This window comes from Lemur catta, chromosome 9 (genome assembly GCF_020740605.2).
Source record: "Lemur catta isolate mLemCat1 chromosome 9, mLemCat1.pri, whole genome shotgun sequence".
NCBI classification, from domain to species: Eukaryota; Metazoa; Chordata; class Mammalia; order Primates; family Lemuridae; genus Lemur; species Lemur catta.
In genome coordinates, this window is record NC_059136.1 from 1,298,378 (window position 1) to 1,323,638 (window position 25,261).

At 57.2% G+C, this 25,261-nt stretch overlaps 1 protein-coding gene across 15 annotated transcripts in view; it reads left to right on the forward strand.

Moving 5' to 3' along the window:
* Nucleotides 1-25,261, forward strand: part of ARNT2 (aryl hydrocarbon receptor nuclear translocator 2) — a 226,548-nt gene that overhangs the window by 183,715 nt on the left and 17,572 nt on the right. For all 15 annotated transcript variants that reach the window (XM_045561390.1, XM_045561391.1, XM_045561389.1 and 12 more), the window contains 7 exons: nucleotides 3,815-3,891; nucleotides 5,171-5,305; nucleotides 7,226-7,300; nucleotides 13,545-13,696; nucleotides 19,327-19,399; nucleotides 20,237-20,360; nucleotides 24,478-24,577. In XM_045561390.1, the coding sequence (XP_045417346.1) occupies nucleotides 3,815-3,891; nucleotides 5,171-5,305; nucleotides 7,226-7,300; nucleotides 13,545-13,696; nucleotides 19,327-19,399; nucleotides 20,237-20,360; nucleotides 24,478-24,577 (736 nt within the window). The remainder of the gene's footprint in view (nucleotides 1-3,814; nucleotides 3,892-5,170; nucleotides 5,306-7,225; nucleotides 7,301-13,544; nucleotides 13,697-19,326; nucleotides 19,400-20,236; nucleotides 20,361-24,477; nucleotides 24,578-25,261) is intronic.

Below are 25,261 nucleotides of genomic sequence, written 5' to 3' on the forward strand. Positions count from 1 at the left end.
GTGACACACGGGGTGCTGAGCAGATCCTGGAATCCAGCTGTCTGCTGTTAAGCAAGCCGTTAAAGAGATTTGCAGAAACGCTAAATAATAATTAAGAGATAATTTCTTAACATGATGAATGTGTATATGTTGTGTGTATGTGTGTTACATCTTAGGCCAAGAGGCAGTGTCTTATTTAATTAGGAAACCTCCGAGACATCTCCACGAAGATCAGGAACAAGGCAAGAATGCCCACCGTCTCTACCGCTGTTTGACTGTAAGGGAGATATCAGCCCATACAATTACATAAGAGAAATCACCGGCAAAAGAATCCGCAAAGAAGAAGGAAAACTATCTCTGTTTTTAGATTATATACCAGTACACCTGGAAAAGCCTAGTGAATTAGTGATAAAACTAACTGAAACAAATAACTCAGTGAAGTAGCACGATGCAGTGTTAATATGCAAAAAACGATAGCCTTCATATACGTAAACAGTAAACAGAGGGCATGGTGATAGAGAAAAACCTTACTGATCATAGTAACAAAGAAGATTACTTAGTAACAATTTTCACAAGGACCAGTACTTACTAAAGACAAGCACTACTACAAAGACAGGTGCCCGTGAGGAAGATTTCAGAACACTCCCGAAAGACACAAAACTGGCTTAAGCAAATGGGAGAGTCCCTCATTCTTGGGTAGGGCAGTTCAAGGCTATAAAGATGTTAGTTCTCCTGAAGTTAATTTCCACATTCAGGGCAATCAGGCTATTTCATGGGGTCAGATAAGTTGATACTAAATTTCATGTGGAAAAATACACCTTCAAGAATAGCCAAGAACACGCTGAAAAAGAAAAGCTGCAGGGGCGGCCCAGTCCTTCCTGACATCACAGCACACGGTGACGCCCCTGTCATCAAGGTGCCGCGGTGCCAGCGCCTGAGCAGACACTGCCATGGGACAGAAGGTCCCGGCACATGTGGGCATGTGTTACGGGATAAAGGTGGCATCTCACATCGCTGCATTTTTTATGTGTTTATTTGGATTATTTTATTTATTCATTTATTTGCATTTGTTTGGGTCTTTATTTTTGTTTATTTCAGCATATTACAGGGGTACAAATGTTTAGGTTACACATGTTGCCTTGCGCGACCCAAGTCAGAGCTACAAGCATGTCCATCCCCCAGACGGTGCACACGGCACCCATTAGGTGTGTACACCCATCCCCTCCTCCCCTCCCACCTGCTCAACACCCGATGAATGTTGTTACTATACGTGCACATAAGTGTTGATCAGTTAGTACCAATTTGATGGTGATACGTGTGGTGCTTGCGTTTCTATTCTTGTGATGCTTCACTTAGAAGAATGGGCTCCAGCCCCACCCAGGGTAACACAAGAGGTGCTAGATCACCATTGTTTTTCGTGGCTGAGTAGAACTCCATGGTGTACATAGACCACATTTTATTAATCCACTCGTGTATTGATGGACATTTTTACTAAATGTCGGGGAGGCAACTGGATAGCCATTTAGAAAAAGGTGAAGGCCGGGCGCGGTGGCTCACGCCTGTAATCCTAGCTCTGGGAGGCCGAGGCGGGTGGATCGCTCGAGGTCAGGAGTTCGAGACCAGCCTGAGCAAGAGTGAGACCCCGTCTCTACTAAAAATAGAAAGAAATTATCTGGCCAACTAAAAATATATATACAAAAAAATTAGCCGGGCATGGTGGCTCATGCCTGTAGTCCCAGCTACTCGGGAGGCTGAGGCAGTAGGATCGCTTAAGCCCAGGAGTTTGAGGTTGCTGTGAGCTAGGCTGATGCCACGGCACTCACTCTAGCCCGGGTAACAAAGTGAGACTCTGTCTCAAAAAAAAAAAAAAAAAGAAAAAGGTGAAATTAGGCACCTGTCCCACAGCCTGCCCAAGAATAACTCCAGGTGGATTAGGGATCTAACTGTGTAAAAGGAAACCATGAAAGTGTCACAGGGAAACAAGGGTGAGTTTTTCTTTAACCTTCATATAGAAAGTAGCTTTCTGACCATGACTCAGACTCAAGAGGCAATAAATGACTGGTAAATCTGACCACATACAGTTTTTGAAATTTTAAAATCATCATAAGCAAAGGCAAAAGACGGAACCATCTTAGAAAACACATGCACAACAGCATATACCATGAACTCTTAAAAACATCCCAGATACACAGGGAGCTCTTACAAGTTGACAGGCAGAAGACAGAATAGGAAAACGGAGGAGGCATCAGCAGACAAGCTACTAAGAAACAAGATATAAAATGTCCCTGAACATAGGAAACAACGTTCAGACTCACTGGTAATTAGAGAAACGCACATCGGACAGCACTGGGAGGTCGTGTCTCACCTGTCAGTCCGACGGAAGTTAGATGATGTGGCCGCGCGTTCTGTTGGCCAAGACTGGGGGGGAGCAGCCCCCACACATCGTGGGTGGGAATGCAAATCGGTGCACCCCTTCTGCAGGGAAATGTGGCAAAACAAAACTGCGTGTGCACTTGCTTTCTGACCCCGTAACCCCACTAGCAGGGACCTGCCAAGGTTGTTCATTGCAGTGTTGTTTCTAATTGCAAAATGCTGGAAACTGCCCCGTGTTCATGTGTAGGAAGGTGGTCGAATAAGCCACGGCACATGGCCAGGGTGCAGCACAATGCAGTTCTGAAAAGGAATTGAGGAAGAGCTGCATGAACGAACGTGGGAGGAGTCTCAGGGGGCGCCGTTCAGCGAATAAGCCAAGTCCAAGGAGCATCTATAAGTGTCCTGCTCGTCACAGAAGGAAGAGGATGTGAGAAAATGTACAGTGTCTGCTCATTGTGCAAAAGAAACACAGCTGGGATGACCCCGAAACTGAAGAGAGTGGGTGCCTGCAGGGGCGGGTGGACAGGGACGGAAAGAAGAGGGGAGTGTGGTGGGAGGAAGAGGGGTGACATCTCTCGGGCTCGTAGAACCACAGTGGTGTTGAACACGCCCTTCAAAGCGCGCAGGGGAAAGGCCGTCACGGTACTTGTGTGACTCTGTCATCGGGAACCTTTGGTCTGACCTAGTGTGGAAATATTTGTGTTAAGTGTTACGAGGTGCAGAAGGAAATTGTCTGCTTAGCAGCCTAGGAGATACCAAGAAGGACTGTTGTCACTGCGGGGTTCTAACCAGCCACAGATGCTCGAGAACCCTGCGCTGTGAGAGACCCCAGTGCCAGGCCCTTACTGGACCACACTCTGTTCTAACCCCAGTGAACAATGCCGATTGTTTTAACCGGTTCCTTCCTATCTAAAGCACTAGTTTGCAGCACTTAATCAATGTAACTGTCACCGATTTCTCCCTTCTAGCCCTTAAAAACCCTGACATCTCCCCACGAGGGGAAATACTAGTTGTGTTCCCTGCCTGGCAATTAGCAACTTGAGCTTCAGTGGTTTTTATTTGTTTTTCTTTTTCCTCTTACGGCCTTTGTTCGACTCTTTGTCCGCAGATAAGTGAGATAACCTGGACGACCCACGTAGGCTTCTTACTGAAATTTCCTCCTAACTCAGTGCTTTGGCTAAACCGCACGAATGTGTGGCTGAATTATCTCCATTTCATCTTCCTCAGTGTTCTCTGCCTCGTCCGCAGCTGCAGGCAGAGATGTGCCACGAACTCATCCCCAGGTGTCAGGCAGAGACGGGACAGGAAATGGGCGAGGAACTGGTTAATTCTCTGGCCGGTTTCCCAGCCCCAAGTGGCCAACAGTGGATCTGTGTTTTTGATCATGAAAATAAAGTCGTGGGCGCTTTCCCCTTTCCCACGCACCCTCGCATGTTGGTGACGCTGGCGTTTCTCGCTGCAGGAATGACTATCCCCGAGGAGGACGCAGACGTGGGACAGGGCAGTAAATACTGCCTCGTGGCCATCGGGAGGCTCCAGGTAAGCGCAGAGCCAGAGCCTCTCTGACCTCAGAGGGAGGCTCGTTGCTGCCGAGCGCAGGACCGAGGGTCTGGCCGCCTGTGTTCTCGGTGCCGGGTGGGCTTCGCGTCTCACTCTGCGGGACAAGGCTGAGGCCGAGTCAAGAGGAAAAGGGGCTCGAGGGCTGTAAGGGGCCGAGCTCGTGCTGCGTGGAGGGGCTGCGTCTGCCCACTCCCCGGCCTGCGCCAGCTGCCGCCGCGTCAAGTTCTGCTCGCGCCACAGCCCTGCTCAGCTCCCGTGCAGGTCCCCCACGGTCTGGTCGCCTCCACCCCCCCTGCCCTCCCTCCCCTCGCACCACGGCCCTCTCCCGAGCCACACCATCCCCTTCCCGAACCCTCCACGCACGCCCCCCTGCCTGGGGTCCCTTGTCCCCTTCTCCTCTTTCCGGAATTCTTTCTCCTCCTGCATCCTTCCCGTCCACCCATCCTTCAAAACCCAGCTGCACTGAGTCCCTGAGCTCCTTCGTCACAGTCGACCCCCCTCCTCCCTGCGCTCTCAGCTTTGAGTCCCCAGCTCGGGCGTCGTCTCCCCTGCCTGTTCCGCATGGTGCGTTGGGCACAGGCTTCTTCCCCATGAGCTCCACTGGGGCAGGGACGTGTCCTCTTTGACTTGTGTAAGTTAAATGTGCTCAGTGTCTGGCATACACAGTAGCCACGCGGTCAGCTGGACTGTCATTCTCCTGAGGACATCGAGGGTCCTCCCGGCTGTGAAGGGAAACGTAACAGACGTGGGTCAGAGGTCCCCAGTGTCTCAGGTCTGACTTTTCAGACACATAAATAAGCAATTTCATTCACATATGCCAAGCGCCGGGTGTCTCTTGCAGATGGGTGAAGGAAGAATATTTGGGTAAATTCAGTCCATACATGTATGTGCTGCAGATACTTCAACCGGTTCCTTAGGCTCATTTTCCATCCTTAGCAAAGGGAAGGTGGGAGAAGGGAAGGGCATTAACATTGATTGAGCACCGACTGAGTACCAAGCATTGTGCCAAGGCTTCACACGAGGTGCCTCTGTTGAACGTCACAGCCACCCCGTGGGAGTGTAGGTTTCCTTATTCCCACTGGCCGACGAGGCACCTGGAGCTCAGCCGTGTAGAGGAAGCGGCAGCTGTCATGATAGTTGAAGGTGTGGCTCGCTGCACTAACGGCCTGCAAGGGTGCGTGAAATCAAACCCGCGTGGAGGGTACCTGCCTCCCTCTGTCCTGCCAGCACCGCCTCAGCAGGGGTGTTCTCGTTCCAGGTGACCAGCTCGCCCGTGTGCATGGACATGAACGGCATGTCGGTGCCCACAGAGTTCCTGTCGCGGCACAACTCAGATGGCGTCATCACGTTTGTGGACCCGCGGTGCATCAGCGTCATCGGCTACCAGCCCCAGGTCAGTGGGCAGTCGTGGGCTCTCAGCGGCTGGATAGAGACTTAACTTTCCTGAAAACGTCCTTATCTATTTGGGACATGACACCAGGACCCTGTGGGGAAACAGCCTGGACATCCTTGTCCCTGCCTGGGTAGCGCGATGTCCTCCCATAGCTAGACAGGGACTGTAAACACCTGCCCTTGAAATGCCTGCTTCCGGCCTTGCCCAGGCCACTGTGTTTCTCTGGCTGACCTTTTACAGACTGGAGCCAGATGTTCTAATGAAGGAGACCCTCTGGTCAATTAATCTCATCAATTAATGCAAAGCTCATTAATGTGAAAGATCTGCCAAGGCAGGTAAAGGTGCCCACCTAGATGTCCCCTTTGTTTTCCACGGGGACTTGGAAACTTTTTTACAGGGGACACATTTTCAGGGCTTTGTTCCAAACTGTTTTGTTAGAAGTCAGTGTCATGAGAAACACAAAAAGGTAGGAGAAGCTGTCCCAGACTAAGAGACAGAACAACAGTATGTGACGTGAGAGTCTTCATTGTGTCCCGCGGCTGAAGACGCATCACTAGAAAAACCACTAGGGAGACAGACAAAGTGTTCATGCGTAGGAATATTGAGTGATTTTATCAAATGCCTTAGGCATGGTATGGTATGTTGTTCTTGTCTAAGATAATGTCGTTTTAGGAGGTACACACTGGGGAGAAGTGTCATGTCGGCAGCTTACTTTCAGAGGCTCAGCAAGAAATTGCTAAGTATACAGACATGCCTATGTATGTATCTGGATGCGCACATATGCCTATGTATGTGTCCATACACACATATGCATATGTATGTATCTATACACACAGATAAAAAATGCAAATGTGGCCAAATATTGACAATTGTTGAATATACATGAAGGATATGCAGGAGTTTACTGTATTATTCTTTCAACTTTTCTGTAGATCTAAATTTCTTTCAAAACAAAAAGCATTTTTTTAAAGAAAAACATCTTTGTTCTAAGGAACACAGTTTGGGGTATGCTGAGTACTTCAGTCACACGCACACTTAATAGCTAGCAACAGCTCAGACCGGACATGCCGGCAGCCTTCATGTGGTTCTGCATCTCTGGATTCCTGCGAACTTTGAGATTCTTAGATGCAAGAAAAGGGAAAATGGATTTGTTTCCAAATTCACCGCACCCTCTGATGGCAGAATGTTCCAGCCAAATTCATTTATCCACTGGCACCTTCCGGGAACATCTGGGTGCCCCATGGCACCAAGGTGAGCCCTCCCCGCCACTGCCGGCACCAGCTCCCGCTTAGCCGTTTGCTGTCTGGGCTCTGATCCGCGAGTCCGTGTAAGCCCTTTGCTGCCTCAGACACTTGCAGCTGGGCCGCTTTCCCACAACACGGCTGAACTTGCTCTTCATGGTGTGTCTTACCCTGGTCTGCTTCACTGTGGCACACGCTTGTGTTGCGGTTCATGGCGGGTCCCTGGCATGAAACGCAGACGAGTGAAGGTCAGTAGGGAACAGGCTACACCCAGTGTGGTTACTCTGTGGTGACCTCGTTTCTTCACTGCAGGAGGGACAGTTTCCACACTTAGCAGCCCCAGTTCTCACAGGCAGCACATGTGGCTCCGGGCTACCATCTTGCTTTCTTTTTATGTTTATTAAAATATGTTTATTACAGTTTGCCTCTCCAAGGCAAACAGAAATGAAATTGCATTTGAAGCTGCTGATGCCGCGCTTGGCACAGTCAGAAGTGGGCCGTGCGCCTGCCGGCGGGACCGAGCCTGGGTGCGGACGCCAGCTCCCTGCGGGCCCCCGGGGAGAGGAGCCCCCGGCGGGACGGGCTGAAGGAGACGGGAATGAGCACTGTTGTCTAACGTGAGTGGATAAGCAGTTGCAGGTGGGGTCTGGGATCACGCAAGCTTGTCTCTTCTATTTAGGATCTTCTGGGAAAGGACATTTTGGAGTTCTGCCACCCCGAGGACCAGAGCCACCTGCGAGAGAGCTTCCAGCAGGTCTGTACTGCCGATGCCCAGGTGCAGCCCGGGGCCTGTGGGCGTGGCTGGCAGGACATCAGTCTGCTACGTGCCCGGCAGGCTGCAAACTCCCAGCTGAGGCTTCAGTTGGGGCCCTGCCGGGAAGGAGCCACAGTGCAGTGGGGACGACAGGAACCCCGCAGCGTCGTGAGGAAAAGATGGCAGAGTGCAGAGGGTGCAGGGTTGGCTGCGCAGGGCAGAGGCAGGAACAGTGTCCCAGGGGAGGGAACCGCTGGGACGGGTCCCCAAGGCTGAACACAGATGAAATGAGAGAACATCCCGGACCAAGGGCCGTGGCCGGTGGGAGCCCCTGCCAGCGCAGTGGCCCAGCCGCCACGTGCTATGCTGGGCGGTGGGTGCAGGAGCCCAGGAAGGGCCAGTCACGCCGCGAGAGTTCCCCTTCCCTCCTCAGGCAGCGAAGGGCAGTGAGGATTCCTTCAAGGGTTTTAAGCAAAGTCATTTGAAAAGCGACCTGTAGCCCAGATAGGCCAAAGAAACAGACATGAGAAATAACTGGAAACAGAGACCCATCAGGAAGCTTTTAAATGTCCTGGTCAGAGATGACGAGGCCGGACTCGGGGCGGGAATGGTGGGGATTAAAACAGGAGGCACTTTGCTGTAGCCGCGGTTGGGAAGTGGTGACGCCGTGTGGAGACAGTGACGGGGAGGGGCTTGGGGTGACGCTTGGGCGCCTGAGCGGACGGCTGCCCGAGTTCAGGCATTGGGTGCGTCCTTGCCGTCAGCTGCTGTGTGCCGAGCACCCGCTGTGGGCCACACACGGTGGAGAGTCCTGTCGCATACCCGACCGTGCTGACTCCTCACAGGGGACGGCTGTAGCAGGTGCTCATTGTCATCCTCCTGTCGCGGGAGAGTAAAGTGAGGCTCAGTGGAGCAAAAGCAGCTTCTTGCCACGTGGTTGACGGCCGTGAGGACCGGGATTCAAACCGAGGGCCGCTCCCTCTCTCTCCGCAGGGCGCCAGCCCGGGAAGGAGCAGAGGGGGAGTGTCACAGGGGAGAGGACTCGGAGTCACTTTCCAGGAGGGAGTGACAGTTGGTCTTTCGCCTGAGGGACGCGTGCTTCCATTCTGCCTGCGACCATTCTGGGCGGCCCTGGTGGCCGAGCGCCCCGTGAAGGCCCCGCTGCATCTGCGCCAGTTGAGGCTCCACTTTGATGCCACGTGTGTGGGTGGATCTCTCCACCGCCGGCTCCCTGCACACTCCGCGTCCCTTCCAGAACATCCCGCTTCCTTCCCGCTTCCCGGCCCCCTTTGCTTTTCCTCCTCCTCCACCTTCTACCTGCCACGCCGCCCGGCGCTCTGCCCGCAGCTGCCCTTCCCTCCCCTCTGCAGCGTCGCCGCAGCTGACCTGCCACCCCCGACTCCCGCCCCGCCCTGCCCTCCCCGCGTGTGCCCCGTGAGCCTGGCATGGAGGCCTCCCAGGCCCCTCACACCATGGCCTGCTGGCTGCTCAGGCCCGAGACAGGAGCACCCTCCTGACCCCCCTCCGCACACCCAGCCCCCTCCTCGCCCCCGCCCAGCCGACCAGGCCCCCAGGTCCCCTCCTGACTGTGGCAGTGGCTTCCCTGCTGGCCTCTCTGCCTTCACTCCTGTGCCGCTCCAGGCCAGTCTGAAAACATCAATTCGGTTTTGCCGCGTCTGACATCAAACCTTCCCGGGATGTCTAGAATCAAGTGCAAGCTCGTTACTGCAGCTTCTTGCACCACGCCCCCATCCTCACGCGGGTGCTGCGCCCCAGTCTCACGGGCCTGCTTCTGGCCCCTCGAACTCGCCTTCCGCCACCGCAGGGCCTTGGCACGTGCTGTTCCCCAGCCGGATGCTTTCCCCGCACTCTTAACCCAACTGACGTCTTATCCTTTGGTTTCACCTCCTGTCGTCTCAGACGCCGTCAGTGACCTCCCGGCTACGCGAGAGCCCAGCCTCCTCCCCGCCCCACGTTCTCCTTCACAGCAGCTGTGTCCATTTATTTGCCCCTTGGCTTGTTTGGGGTGTATTTTTTCCTTTCTGCCTTCTTTCCCGGATCCTGCCCTGTCCGTGGCAGACGGCGCGTCTGTGCTTTGCTCTACGCTGCCCGCCACCGAGTGTCGCGCCTGGAACAGGGCAGGGTAGTCCAGGTGGATGGAACCCAGGGGAGGTGGCTTTCGTTCTAGAAGACGTGACCTTAGGGTGGCTAAACATAGCAAGGGTGTGTCTCTTCCCACCATGTGCTTGCGAAGTACGTGGGGACCGTTACAAACCTCACATCCTCCGGCGTCCTCAGGTCTGGGTGGGGCTGGCTTCCTTTCTGCGGGGGTGTGGGAATGAGGCTTCAACAGCAACGGGGCCACCATGCTGTGCCCGTCGCTAGCTGGACCCTTTCAGACGTCGTCCTGTGTCATCCTCAGACCTACACAGTGAGTGTTGTCATCCCATTTTTTCACAGTACAACACTGGGGCTCAGAGAGGTTTGTTCCCTGCCCCAGGTCACATAGCAAGACAGTGACAGCTGGTGCCTGGGCCTCCTTCTGGTGCCCAAGCCTGCTGCATCCACGACGTCACTCCCGGCACCACGGTGCCCAGGCCTGCTGCGTCCACGGCGTCACTCCCGGCACCCCGGTGCCCAGGCCTGCTGCGTCCACGGCGTCACTCCCGGCACCCTGGTGCCCAGGCCTGCTGCGTCCACGGCGTCACTCCCGGCACCGCGGTGCCCAGGCCTGCTGCGTCCACGGCGTCACTCCCGGCACCCCGGTGCCCAGGCCTGCTGCGTCCACGGCGTCACTCCCGGCACCCCGGTGCCCAGGCCTGCTGCGTCCACGGCGTCACTCCTAGCACCACACCCCGGCACAGGCCGCTCCGTCTGACAGTACGTCTGAGGTTTCAAACTGCTGACGCTGTCAGAACCTGGTTGGTTTTGACAAGAAAAATAAAGACTTTAACATCGGATCCCACCCTGGTATCCAGCTTAAATAACTCTCTCTCTGAGCAGCTGCTCATTCCTCAGGTGGGAGGGAGGCCTAGGCGGTGACCCCCTGTTGCCGGCAGCCGGGGCCCCAGCCCAGGCCCCAGGGCAGTGGCGGAGCAGCCGCAGGGACGTCCTGGAGCACGCTGGGCCTGGCCCGGGCTTGTGTTCTTTGGGCTGTCGCCACCTGCAGCCGAGGTGGGGGACAGTGTTGACACAGGGAAGGGCTCGTTCCTGCAAAAGCAGGCGGCGGCTGTGCCGGCCACGGCCGGCCCTTGAACTCCGAGTTTAAACAAAAGCATCCGAGGAGCCTGGGCAGGAGACCCGTAGCATGTGGTCAGGCCTGTGAGGAATCTGAGTTTGTGCGGTGACAGCGTGCCGGCCAGGGGCCTGGAAATTTGTGTCTGCCATGGAGGCCCTGTCTGGGTCTCGGTTTACCCAGAAGTCAAATGGGAGAGCTGGACCAGGGACGTTCAGAGCAGCCTTGCACCCCACCCCTCCTTCCTGCCCACCCTCCGTGGCACTGGTGATGGTGGGGACAGGCCGGGCCGGCTGCTCTGCTCGGTCTTTGTGCTTTCTTGTGTCAGCATCTCGCCCGGTCATCAGGCCTGGCTGTCACCTGCATGGCCTCCGTGCATGGCCCAACCCCTCACACCTGCCGCGCCGTGCCTCCTGCCGGGAGAGCCCTCCCCACACCCCGCTTGCCAACCCTGCACCCCTGGACTGCGCTCCCCCGTCCCCCTCCGGCAGCCCCGTCTGGACCCTGACAACAGGCTGTCTCTCCTCACCCCCGTGGACCTGTGGCACTCACTTGGGCCTAGGTTTCTGTGGTGGCTCTTGGCATGTTCTCTCGTGGTCACGGTCGTCCACACGCCGATCCTGCCTCGGCTGGGTGAGAAGCTCTTGGGAACCAAGCCTGTGCCTTGGCAGCAGGGACCCGTGGGAAGGCTTCGGGCAGGTATAGGGCCCGTCCGTCCTCTGCACCCCTGAGGCTTTGGGCAGGGCACCCGACCACACCGGCGCGCTGTGCAGGCTCACTGAGAACTGTCACCAAGACCACGTGAGCTAACGTGACAAGTGTCTCGCCTGCAGCCTGGCCCCAGGAGGGCGCAGAACCGCCGCTCCCCTCCTCTGTTCTGTCTGCAGCTCTAGGGCCGAGCTCTGCACACGGTCGCTGCGTGGAACGAGCAAGTCCCACCGTCTCAGGCGCTCCGCTGAGGCATAGACGGCGCCTTCCTGCGCTTCCCCAGCGCGGAGACAGTCCGGAAATGCGGCTGGCGGCCGCCTGTCTCCTCTGTTTGCCGCAGACACAGAGCAGGCCCCGTGGCAGCACCCCAGAATGCTGACCTGAGGGGGTGCGTGGCCTTGACCTCTGGCCCCTGCAAGGGAAGAGCCAGGGTCCTGTTGGGGCCACAGACGTGCCCAGCCTGGCTCACCCCACAGCCCGCCTCCCCCTGTGGTGCCAGGGAGGCCCCCACCGTCCGGGAACTTTCCTGCCGGTATTTATCACTCGGGACTTCCTGCCAGGGAGCCTTGCTGGCAGGCTGACGCCCTCGGCCTGGCTGTCCTCCGGCTTCCCCTGTGGGCAGTGCGGAGAGAGGACGGTCAGCCTGGGCGTGGGGCCTGCAGACCCCTCAGCCCGGTTCAAACGACTCGGTTGGGGACGTGTGCTCTGCGTGCCGGCTCCTTGCTGGGCCCCAGGCCGGGGTGGGGGGACTCGGGACCAAGACGTCCCCACTGTTATCTGAGATCTCCGATCTCTGGGTCAGGCAGGCCCGGCTGCCACAGGCCCAACGAGGTCCCAGCCCTGCCGTGTCCTAGGAGAGGGGACAGCTCCTGCGTCATCTCGTCCTGGGGTCGCAGCTACACCCAGGCCTGGACCCGTGTATGTTCCTTCTCCTCCTGTCTGTGCTCCAGCCGCGAGGACTGCACGTGAGTGAGAGTGTGCACGCGTACTCACACGTCTTTGTGTTGCGTGTGTACGTACGGCGTGTGCAGTCGCTTCTGCACGTGTGCCGTCGCCCCCACCCATGGCTTCACTTCCCACTGCCCCGGTTGTCAGTCATCTGTGGTCAGCCTTGGTCTGAAATGTAAGTGGGAAGTTCCAGACATAAACAATTCATGAGTTTCCGGTCTCTGCGTAGCGTGATGAAAGCGTGTGCTGTCAGGACTGGGACGTGGCTCCCGGGCTGTGTGCGCTGCCTGCCCTCCGCTCCGGCCATCAGAACAACAGCACCGCGGTGCTTGTGTCAGGCGACCCTTACCGCACTCACCATGGCCCCGAAGCGCAGGAGCCGTGGTGTCCACGTACAGTGGCGATTGTTCTATTTCATTATCAGTTATTGTTGTTAATGTCTGACTGGGCCTAATCTGTAAGTCAGACTTCATCCTAGGTGTGTGTGGATAGGAGAAGACGTAGCATCTACAGGGGTCAGTCCTAGTTGCAGGTTCAGGCGTCTGCTGGGGGTCCTGGGACGTGCCCCGCGGGTGGGTGGGGACCACTGCGGGTCTCCATAGGACCAGAGAGCACCTGTGTGGCTGCGGAGGTGACCTTGCGATTGGGACGTAAGATCCTGCCTCCTGCCCGGCTTTTCCACTGAAGTCGTCTGGTCTTGGGTGACTTGGTTAATTTCTTGAGTCCTAGTATAATATTATTTTCCATAAATAATAAAAATCACCTCACCAAACTCTTGCGAGGATATATCTGAGGAATACATTTGAAATCACATTACAACATAAATGTAGTAATAGATAGATACATGTAAATAAATAATGCATAGAGATTTATCATTTTATTACATTTCCTCCCAGAGAGTATACTGAGTCCATTTCACAGTGTCAAGCAGAGGTTAGGAATCTTTTACATGAGGTTTGAAGAACTAAATCCATGAATGCAACGTGGCTACATACCTGAGTGAGGTAATGACTTAGGGGGTTCTAGCACAAAACCCAGAGCACCCTAGCAGGCAAGGCAAAAAGAGAAACACTCTGGCTTGTGGCGTTTTCATGGTCTGATTTGTAAACGCTGGATAAAAAGTCCTGACGTAAAGTGGGCCTTCGCTGGTTGGTTCCTCACACGGTGGTCACAGCATGGCCCAAATGCAGTGCCCCGTGTCACGGGGAGTGGACAGAGGTTCCCGTCACCTAACCGCTCTCCCTCTCTTGCTGTCCCCTGGCCACAGTGCCCCTGTTCTGAGATCCTGCTGGCTGTCCCTCCTCCTGTCACCGTCCCTCCTCGTGCTGACGTCCTCCGCAAATGTCTCCTCAGGTGGTGAAGCTGAAAGGCCAGGTGCTGTCGGTCATGTATCGGTTCCGCACCAAGAACCGGGAGTGGATGCTGATCCGCACCAGCAGCTTCACGTTCCAGAACCCCTACTCGGACGAGATTGAGTACATCATCTGCACCAACACCAACGTCAAGTACGTAGCGCCGCGACCCTCTGCGGGGCCTTCCGGGGTCCAGAGCTGGCGGCTTGCTTTGAGGCCCTTGTCCCCTGCAGGCTGTCCCTGCGGCTGGAAATGCCTGGAGGACTGAGGAGCAGGCGCAGGGGACACGGGTCCCCGTCACCGCTTCCCTCCCAGGTCCCTCCTCCTCACTTCCCTCCCGGTTTGTAAGAACCAAAAGGACCCGGTGACGACCCCCGGCATTGCCTCCCTTGCGTGCAGGGTGCCCCGGTCTCTGCTCCTCTCTGTGTCCCCTGAGCACGGAGCCCCCCCGCCCCGCGTGCTCCCGCTGTGGCAGCTGCTGGTGCCGGCTGCTTGGCCCTGCCATGGCGGGGGTGGAGGAGAGGCTGCGCCTCTGGGCAGCTGTGGGGCCCAGGGCAGGTGGCCTGCGGGTGGGCGCGTCGGGGACACGTGGTTTCCCTGCTGCCCCATCATGGAGCGTTCCTTCCTGCTGGGCTGGGGTCCAGGACCCCTGCTGGCGTCACCACTTGTGCGTCCAGACAGATCTGGGCCCGTCGCAGCCCTGCCACTTCCTTGACCAGGTCACTCATCCCGTAGCCTTTTCCTCCTCCCCCGTGAGCTGGGCGACCACGCCGCGCTCGTCGGGCTGCTGTGGAGCCTAAGTGAGCTCCAGCTGCAGCCAGACACGGGCCCAGCTCCTGGCACAGGGAGCGTGGCCTCGGGCAGGTCCTGCCTCCTCTCTGGGTTTGGTGCAAGGCCAGGAACCAACACGGACAGGGACATGTGGACACGAGCACGTCCAAGCACGTGGGAGCGTGTGAGAGCCATGCCCGGTGTGGGGGAGCCTCGGTGTGCAGCAGTGTGGGCTGGGGCCGGCGCTGTCCTCGTGTCTCCCCGTCGTGCTCAGCGGCGCCGCTGTCCTCCACTTTCCCAGGTTCAACACGGGGACAAGGGTCTGTTTCTCGCCCCGCCACCACCGCCGCCTCGTCTGCTGACACCTTCTCTCGGCAGCCTCCAGGTGCCCTGGGCACTTGCCTGGCTCTGCCCACCATGCTGTCCCCGAGCCCCTTGGAGTCGGGCGTCCCCCTCTTCCCAGGCAGCAGCGCCCTGGGCACCCTCAGCTGTCCCTGCTCCTGGGCCACAAGGCGCGGACCAGACAGACGCATCCGTGCGACCTCCCTCAGAGGACGGGTGACCTGGATTTCAGTCCCCGCTCCCGCCTGGCCGAGCCACTTGCCCTTCTCAGCCTCAGCTAACCTCATCTGTAGCGTGGAGAGAATAACAGAACCTGTTGCCCGGACTTCAGAGGGTTTCCGCACGTTCTGCACGTAGACAGCGCGTGTGCCGCCCCGACCTTAACCAGGCGGAGGCAGCCCAGGGACGGGGGTCTGGCAGCGTGGACCCGCCTCCTGCTGCAGCGGCTCGGAGCTTCTCGAGCAGCCGTCACTGGCAGCCCCGGGTCTCGTCCGGTCTCCCAAGTGCCCTGCCTGCTCTCTCGCCCCGCCTGCCAGTGCACAGACACACCAGGGCCTCCGTGCCTGAGTGTCTCCATCTCAGTCCCCTCCTCTCGGCTCCTCCCAGGCCTTCTCCCCGGCCCCCCACTCCCTGCCCTCGGAGACCCCTGTTCTGCCGACATACCCAAGCTGTCTCCCGCCTCCACCTGCCAGCGGCACCTGTGGGAACCTCCTCCTCTTAACCCCTCGTAGCCTGGCTTTGCCCCGACGTGGCTGACACTGCTTCCCCAGCAGCCCCCGAGACCCACGTGGAGTGGCCGGTTCCGGCTGGTCATTGTCCCCGCGCTGTCTGGGCAGCTCTTCTTTCTTGACGTCTTCTCCCCTGCTGACCTGATACGGACTCTTCCTCCTCCGTCTTCTAGTCGAGACCTACTTGGCTGCGAGTAGAGCAGGAATAGATACAGCCATACTCACAGATGCGCAAAAAGAGAGTGTTCCTGTAACTTCTGCTGCATCTGAGTTTAAACTCAGTAAACTTGGTCCAGTGGAGGGTGTTTCATGTTCCCGCTTCCCTCAACGTGGGAAGGGAGTTCTGCACTCGGGGGGCAGAGAGGGGCCCTGAAGAAACGGTGAAGCCTGAGACACGGAGGCCGAGTGAGGCGCGGAGGCTGCGGACTGCACGGCGCTGCCTTTGCTCCGCAGGCCGTCCTCGGTGGGTGTGGGTGCCGGCCTCCTCCAGGAGCCAGAGTGGAGCCAGCAGGGTGCGCACCCGGGGCAGGCAGGGCAGCCCAGCGGGGAGAGGAGGAGGGAGGCCCGCCTGGGCCAGCTGAGCACCTGCTCGAGCCAGGCTGTGTCCCCAGGGCCCTGCTCCCCGTCAGGCCTGCTCCAGCCACGTCAGGCTGAGACTTGGGCTCCAGTAACGTGGAGGAGGAGGGAAGGGGCCGACAGGAGGCACAGGCGAAGTACCGCACGGGAGGCAGAGAACAAGCGCTTCTCCCAGGGAGAGCACCCGGGGAGTAGCCCTGCCGTGGGGCCTGGGAGAAAAGCAGACGTCCCCTCCTGAAACCAAGCCCAGCTGAGGTTTTGCTTCTCTGAACATCAGGCACTGTTGACAACACAGAGGAAACGTTTTGTCCGGGGGCTGTGCCTGCGTATTTCCTCAGACAGTTGCTCATGGCAGCTCCTCGGGGTCCCCTGTGTCACAATCGGGGACAGTGTCAGCCCAGAAGCGTGAATCCAGTGTCTCCTGAACGCAAGGCCTTCCGCTGGCGAAGCTGTCGGAGGAGTTTCCTGCGGACGGCAGAGGGCAGTGATAGCCGTGGATGTGGCCAGCTGCCCTTTTCTGAGTCTGAGGCTCAGCTGTGCCAGCAGCAGGCAGACTCGGGCCGGGAAGATCCTCAAATGCTCTGTGCTCGCGGGGAAAATCTGCAAGCTCAGTTGCGTTCAGTCAAGAGCATCCAAAAGAAACTTCCTGGAGAAATCGAGTGTTTAATGTTTAGCATTTGTGCGAAGCTGCGACAGAATCCCGCGTCTCTTTAGGGCAGGGACGCGAAGTTCAGGCCAAGTTCCCGGTGACAGCGTGTTCCAGAGCCACCGCAGCTCTTCACAGGCTCCGCTGCCGTGTGTGTCTCAACCTCCCGCCACACGCAGAGTCACGCTTGAGTCCACGAGCCAGCCACCGTCACATGTCTCGAGCAATCCGGTGCCCACGGTGCCCGGCTGGCGGTGGACGGGGTGGGCACAAAAGGAAGGTTTCACTCCTGGTCTCTGCAGGGACAGCAGCCGGGACGAGGCTGCAACACCCAGTCACGGAGCACGAACCTGGGAGTCGCCCCAGATGCCTCCGTCTCGCTCGGTCTGGCAGGTGCCTGGCACAGAAGCGGCCACGGGCTCTGCCTGGGGTTCTGTCTCCCGCCCGTCCCGTCCTGTCCCGCCCGTCCTCTGCCTCTCCTGCCGCGCGACCTTGCCCCTGCCTTCCGCCAGCCCCCGTGGAGCCATCCCGCGTGCCCGGGGACCACGCTGTGCCCTGCCCTGATCAGATCAGATCAATTCCAGTCCCCTTGACGGGCATTCCCGGTCCTTGGAATGGGCGAGCCCCGGCGCTCGGTCCGCGGTCAGGGAGTGTGCAGAGCCCAGACGCCTCCCCGGGTCCCAGCTGCTCCCGAGACCGACCTCGCTGCCTCTGCGCCCCGTGGCTGCTCCCTCGCTCGGCAGAGTAAAACCTCTGTCCAGGGAGGTCGGGGTGACTGGCGGCCTCTGCCCTGCACCCCGCACCTGGGGGCAGGAGCCGCTGCTGGTCCTCCCTGCGGCCCTGATGGAGGCCGCGCCCGGCTGCGGCGGAGCCATTTCCCTCGCGCCGCCGCCCATTCCCCCTCATCAGCCCTGCTTTCTACTCCCTGGAATTTGCTAGCACAGCGAGGGTTGTTTTTATACCCTGGCCGTAAAATGTCTGAGAAGCCTCCCCAGGGCTCTTCTCAGGACGGGTCAGCAGTTTTCTTCCACATGCGCTCAGCTGTGGGAGCGGAAGCCCGAGGGTTGGGGGTGCTGGTGTCTGGGCCCCAGAGCCGGCAAGGTGCGGGTCCCGGGGCTTTGCCAGCCGTGCCCGAGACCTGTTTTCTACTTCCCGTGAGAGGACGTTTCTCTGGAGCCCAGAGAGGAGCAGAACTGGAGCAAACCCCAGCCTGCGGCCCAGGGCCCCTCTCCTGCCGTCATGCAGGCGGGAAGCACCCTCCGACACAGGCTGCCCCGGGGCACACGCCCGGCCCGTGGAGGGGGCCAGGCACCGGGCACGGCCGCACAGCCCACACAGTGCCCTGCCCACGCCCTGGGATCCTGGGCTTGGGCTGGGCTCAGCCGCGCCGTAGGTCGGAGTGGTCGTTATTTCCTGGAAAAATGCTTGCAGGGTGAAGGCTGGGCTCTGGAAGGGTGGGCTGGAGGGTGGCCCACGGATTCCTGCACGCAGGGAGCTCACTGCTCCCCCCCACAAAAACCCCAAGGAGCAGATTTTCTCCCTCCTCGTGGCTCAGGATGCCCAGGGCTCTGCCTGGGAGGCGTGGGACAAGCTCCTGTTGCAGACGGGGCAGCTGTCCTGGGCGGGGGCAGCGCCGGGCAGAGGACAGCGCGAGGTCCACGGCCAGACAGACCTGCGGCTCCCTGTGCGCCCCATCCTGGCCGTGTCACCCGGCACGTCATGTAAACTCGCTGGGTCTGTTTGTTTATCTGTAACCTGAGCATGTGGCAGGGCCAGTGCCCCACGACGAAAATCAAAGTAAAAAGAAGCAAAACCATCAAGTAAGAAGAAGAAAATATAGAAAGTTATATTTTTTCTATTAATGAGTCTATTAATTATTTTAAAATTTTTTAAATGTCAGTTTATTTTGAAAATTATTCCTAGTGCTCCGCCCAGCCAGCATAGCCAGTGTGCACCAAGACCGCCCGGCGGGAACCCAGCTGCTGGTTTGCTCCTTTGTGTGTCCTCCGGGCGCTGGCACCGGGGCTGAGAGGCAGCCTGTGTCCTCAGACAGAACCTGGTTCTCCCCGCGTTGTGGTCCTGACCCCCCGCTGCGATTGCCTGCACGCCCGGCTGCCTCCCCGAGACCCTTCTGTGGGGGGGGGGGGTCTGGCGGGGTCCGGGCCCTGGGTGCCGCAGCGCCGTTAAGTGCGGCTCGCTGAGTGGACTCATCTGGGCTTCTCAGTGACTGCTCACCTGGGCTCCCGCTGGGCTCTCGTCTGAAAGGCCCTTACGGACGGACACGCCGGCCCCACGCGAGAGCCGTGGCTGGGGGAAGAAACCGTGTTCAGATCCCGCATCTTTTGAAATGCTGAGAAAAGGCTCAGAAACAGGATCCAGCTTAGTTTGTGTTTGTCCAGGGGCAGAACTGGAACCCGAAATGGAAATTGTAGGGAGGCAGATTTGGGCTCTTGGGGACGATTTTCCATGGTGGTTTCTGTCTGCACATGGAGTGGCCGCCTCTGGGTGTCAAAGCTGTTCTCCTACTTAGTTCAGTGTAGCAGCCTAACTTGAAGTACAGGGTGTGGAGTCTTGATTTGGGGCATTAAAAATAAAATAATTAAAGCTGGAAAACAGTTAGAGATCCGCCGGGTATGATCCACTGTGCCTTTGGGGACGGGAGAGCTCCGGGTTGGAACTGTCCGCTCTCCGTGACTCTTGGTTGGCCTCTTGTCCCACAGGCAGCTCCAGCAGCAGCAGGCAGAGCTGGAGGTGCACCAGAGAGACGGGCTGTCCTCGTACGACTTGTCCCAGGTGAATTTCTGTAAGGTTCTTTCCCAGTGGGAACTGCCTCCAACCCAGTGGCCTGGGGACTCGATTCAGCTGTTAGCTTGAGCCCCTCAGCCCAGAGGCTGTGGCTGCCCCGTCCACCTCCCAGTGCGCGGAGCCAGCCTGCAGGTGCCCCCGGGGTTGCCGTGGCTCCCGCTTGCACCGTTGGGCTGGGAGGAGTACACGGCACGCGGGGACCAGGTGGAGAACCAGGCACCACAGGCAACCAGCTCTGGGCGTCTCTGGGCTGGTGGAGGTGTCAGCAGGCCACGTATGAACTCACGCACCAACGTACTCAGTAGCCAGCAAAAGCAGGCTCTGAACCTGCTCGGTCCTCCGGCTGTCCAGCCCTTCCCTGTCTCTGTCCCTGTCTTCTTCCCCCTCCGTGCCCGCTTCCTGCCAAGCTCTGCGCCTCTCACTGTGTCTCCCTTCCTTCTCCGGCTCATTGGTGCCCCTGCTCATCCCCCCTTCTCCTCTCGCTGTGTCTGGCAGCTGGGCAGACAGAAAACTGCAGCATGGGTCCCTGTCTGGCCTCTTGCCTGAATTAAACTCTCTGTCCACTTTTCCTGATATTTAGAGAAAGTTGATTGTTTTTCGTTTATCTCTCTAGGAAAGTGCTCAGTGTGACTTTGTTGTCCTTCAGTTCACACCCCCCTCCCTGGCTCCTCCTCGCCTTCACATATAGAAGAGCTCCCCCACCCTGTAGAACGAAATCCCAGTGATTCCAGAGGGAGGGGCGCCGAGGAGGGAGCACTGGTGACTCCCGGGATGGCAGTTCTGCGCCTCACACGGGGTTGCTGTTGTGTTTCAATGTGCAAACAGGTCCCTGTCCCCAACCTGCCAGCCGGAGTTCACGAGGCCGGGAAGTCCGTGGAAAAGGCAGATGCCATCTTCTCCCAGGAAAGAGACCCTCGGTTTGCTGAAATGTTTGCAGGAATCGGTGCATGTAAGTTTCCAGGTGGCGCTGAGGTGGTGAGGATGTGGGTGCACAGGCGTCTGGAGACAGCCACCCTCAGAGGAAGGGGGCCACGGTGCTGAGTTTCGAGTAACCACTGCAGGGCGTAAGAAGAGCCTAAATTCAGGGGTTGGAACAGATTCTGGCTACTGCTGGCCTGGCCTCTTGCGTACTGGCTCCCTGGGCGACCACCCAGGGCCCTGGCATCTCATCTTTAAACTTCGAGGAGTTTGGATAAATGGACACTATTGTTCCATTGTGCAGTTTAGTTTTATTATATTAAGCCAAAGACATGTTTCTGTAAAAAGTTATAACTTAATCCTAACACAGAGGACCACATTTTAAAATAAAAATGTGCAGTAAAAAAGAACAAAAATGATCCCCTATCCTACCACCTGGATATAGCCATTTTCAACTTTTTAAAGTATGTCCTTTCTGTGTTTGCTACACATTCGTTTTATATCTGAAATTAAGCTTGTACTGTTTGGTGGCTCACTTCTTTCACGTGACAGTTCACTGTGAACCTGTTCCCGGATCATTCAGCAACCTCAGTCATTTTCATCACCTGCGGAGCGTTGACTCAGTCGGTCCCCCTGGCCGTCGCTGGGCCGCCAGCTGCGCCTCGTGGCTCTCGGAGAGGACGGCGCAGGGAGACGCGTGTCCGGCCGCCTCACCCTCCCACTCACACCCCCACTGAGACTAGCAAGACACAGCATTTGCAAAGGTCTTGGTTAGGTCCCAAACCAGAAAAAAAGACTCCATTTTCACGTGGTCAAGGAATGTTTGCAAGGTACACTGTAGTCAGGGTCCACTGAAGGGAGAAACCAGTTGGCTTATGAGCAGGAAGCGGGGAGAACGCTGTCATCGAGGGGAACCCTGTCATCAAGGGGAACCTGTCATCAAGGGAGGGGAAGCCCAGTCGTGTCCTGCTGGGACTGACCAGCTGGAGACATTGTGGACCGAGGTGAGGACAGGCCTCCTGTGGTGGGAGGGAGGGCACCTCAGTCCTCTGACGCCTCCGTCCCCACCTGGCTGTGCACCAGGTGCCCACGAAGCAGGGAGGGTCCCCAGGCTGCTTCCTGCTGAGGCCGCAGGTGCCCACACGGCACCAAGTCCAGCCACCAGCACGAGCAGGACACAGACCCCGCAGCACAACAGGGACGCTCCGCTGCTGGTTCCCGAAGCCATCAGACGTGCCACCACCTACATCCATGTCCCCTACAGACAAACACCCTTTCATCCATAAGAGGAGACAACAGAACTTCTGAAAGTTTTTTTCTTCTCCCAAAAAAGCCCGACATATTTGACCAGAGACCTCCAGCATCTTTGAGACATGGTTTGAACTTCCGGCGTTGTACAAACATGGACGCTGTCCCATAGAGGTGACAAAACAAAACAAACACACAAAAAACCAACAGATAAGAAACAAAGAAGGGGAGAGGGTCCGACGGGAGGAATCAGCACAGATGTCCTTCAGAAATGGACTTTCATGGTAAAGAGGAGAAAGTTCAGAAACCCTGAGTGTTTCTTCCCCAGATGATCCGGGGCGTCCCTGCACTGCTGAGCAGTTCCGTGTGGAGGAAAGCGGAGGTTTAGCAACGGGGAGTCGGCGCAGAGCAGACGAACATCACAGAAATGCACGTCAGTGAATTGGAAAGAAACATGGGTTTTCCCAAAATGCAAAACTTGGGTCTTCCAACTGAAAGAGCACAGTGAATACCAGACCAAAGATTTTGAGGAAGTTCATGCCTAGATGTGGTCTGTTGTATTTACTTTTGTAAATTTGAAGAATAAGGGGAAAAATCTGCAAATATTGAGAGAAAAAAATTACCTTACCTACAAAGGGAAACCTTTAGTTAGATTTCTCCAAGACACTAGTTGCCAGGAGTCTGGGGGAGTCGGAGGGAAAATAACTAGAGAATTTGGAAGGAAATGTGTGACCCCAATTTTCCCACCAGCCAAGCTGCTTTCAGTGTGGGAACAACAGAAGGACATTCTCAGACATGCACTAATTATACTTCCCCGAGAAATTACTTGCAAAAGATTGTGCTTGTTTGTGGGATGAATCAAAATACAGAACACAAGAGTGGCCGTGTTAGGCTGGAAAGTTGTGGGATGAAAAATGAAACTGGCGTCCCCGAGAACTGACACAAAAATTATTAGAATATACAAAAGATTTAAACAATAAATAAAATGGAGAGTCTAAAATTAAAATCTCAAATCAGTTCAACCAAGACGCAGACACATTTTGGACTGGGGGTGGCAAACGGATAGAAACTTCTCGTCAGCATTTACCGCTTGATCTCTCAGGTTCACAGAGGAATACGGCTGCAGGTGGGCTGAAACGTAAGCCCTGACAGGAGGGAGAGAAAGGAAGGGAGGGTGGAAGGAGTCTTGCTCCAAACCACTTCAAAGGAAAGACAAGAAAATGTTTAGCAAATCACAAAATAGAAGAAAATTAAGTGAGTTAGCCAGAAAGTATGAATACCAGTAGTGATAAAAGTAAGTTGACTCCCAGCCAGTAACTCCTGAGTAACATACCGCCAAATACGACGTAACCAGAACCAAGTGAAATGGACTATTCACCTCAGAAGAGTGAGTGGGGAGATCTCTGCAAACTCAAGAAGAAAGTGGAGTTGTCAGTGTCGCCAAAGGAAAATTTAAAGTGTCCGGTGGGCAAAGATACAAGATGTGATCTAAAATAAGCGTATATTAATAAATGTCGTGTACATCGAAACACACCATGTTACAGTGCGAGATTTCAGTGGGCCTGTCTCCGTTGCTAACAGACCAAGTAGATCACAGCAATAGGGCACAGTTGGAGAGAGGAACAGCGGAGGGGAAAATCAAATCAGAGGTCTTTTTTTTTTTTTTTGAGACAGAGTGTCACTTTGTTGCCCTGGATAGAGTGAGTGCCGTGGCATCAGCCTAGCTCACAGCAACCTCAAACTCCTGGGCTCAAGCAATCCTCCTGCCTCAGCCTCCCGAGTAGCTGGGACTACAGGCATGCGCCACCATGCCCGGCTAATTTTTTCTATATATATTTTAGTTGGCCAGATAATTTCTTTCTATTTTTAGTAGAGACGGGGTCTCACTCTTGCTCAGGCTGGTCTCGAACTCCTGACCTCGAGCGATCCACCCGCCTCGGCCTCCCAGAGTGCTAGGATTACAGGCGTGAGCCACCGCGCCCGGCCTAAATCAGAGGTCTTTACACCTGTGTGTGTGTGTGTGTGTGTGTGTGTATAAAATTGTCAGCCCCACAAATGTCCCAGAGCAGTTAGGAAAAAATGTGCTTCTTATTTACCCAAACCACAAAACACTGAAACACAGGAGGGAAGAAATGGCTGGCCTTAAGTTCAGAGTGAAAACAGGTGCCTTGTCTAGTAATTCCTGTAAGTGTCGTCCCCTCTCCCCTACTCCGACTTGCCCCTGTCCCCGAGGCCGGGCGGATTGGGTGAGAACCGTGGCCCAGGAGCCGAGTCCTTCTCCCGCTGCCCGGCCACAAAGAGAACAGACCAGGGGACCTGCTCGGAGGCTCCTTGTCATTAAACTGTCGCCAAGGCTCTTTCCACGCGTGGCAGTGCAGCATGTGGTGCTGCAGCCTGGTCTCTCGGCCCCAGGCCACGAGCCTGGGTGTCCCTCACGGCATCACTGCTCCCGTCCACCCCGTGGGGACAGAGACGGTGCGGGTGCGGGGTCTGTCTGGGCAGGAAATAGTCGCCACGCAGCTGACCTGTTTGCTCTATTTCCAGTGTCTCGCTGCGGGTGGGGCGGTCGGGAACCGCAGGGATGAGACAGTGGACGTTCTGCGACTCGGGGGGGGGGCACTGCAGAGAGCTCTGGGCACCCAGCGCGGCCAGGGGGCAGGGGGCGGGGGGTGCTGGCGAACTTCTATTTGTTCCTTTCATCTTCCCGACGCCCAGAAAGGGCCTGGCTCGGGTGCCCTCGTAGGCCAGGAGGCCCCGGGAGGTGCGGGTGCGGGGGCAGGGCAGCGGGGGCTGCCCCACGTGTGTCCTGCTCGCCATGCCCCGCCCCCTCGTTCTCGGGGTGGCGCCCCGCGGTCTGCAGGGTGGAAACCTTGGCGTGTGACTCCTGCTCTGTTTCCCAGCGGAGAAGAAGATGATGAGCTCGGCCTCCGCAGCAGGAACCCAGCAGCTCTACTCCCAGGGGAGCCCGTTCCCCCCCGGACACGCGGGCAAGGCCTTCAGGTACGTGCCAGGGAGGCCCCGGCGCGCTCTGTGCTGCGGACGTCGGGTGGCGGTCACTGGCCCTGGGCCCTGCTGGGGATGCCGGCAGCTGTGAGCCCGGCCTGTGTTGCCACAGACGCTGGGTGCGAGTGGGCGTGGACGGCAGCAGGGTGTTCCGCAGCGCTGTCTGCTGGGGAGAAGGGAGCAAGTGGGCCTCTCGCCAGGACCCAGGTGGGGCCCAGCTGGGGACAGCTGACAAGGTAGCAGGGAGTATCCTGTCCCCTGGTTCCCAGAGGCCATGGCCAAGTCCAGGAAGAGTGGACGCCTCAGCCCGTCATGTCTGGGCATCAGCCCGCGGGGCACTCAAGGGTACAGCAGGGTGTCTGGCCTCCCCAAGGCTTGGTTCTTGGCATCAGGGCATCTTGTAGGTCGCTGAGGAAGCTCTGACCTCACCGGGCAAGCCTGGCTCCGGTGACCACTGGGGAACGGGAAGCATAACTGGGGAGCAGAGCCAGAGGGGAGACTGGCAGCCCCTGGGGAGGCTGCGCGGGTGCCCACATGTGCCGACCAGACGCCCCCAGGCTGCCCAGACCCGGTGCCGCAGGCAGGGCTTCTCACTCAGCCCTGTCTCCAGCGGGTGTGGCCAGAGCCTAAGCAGAGCTGCCAGGTGCTGGCAGGGACGGCACTGGGGTGCCCTGGCACTCA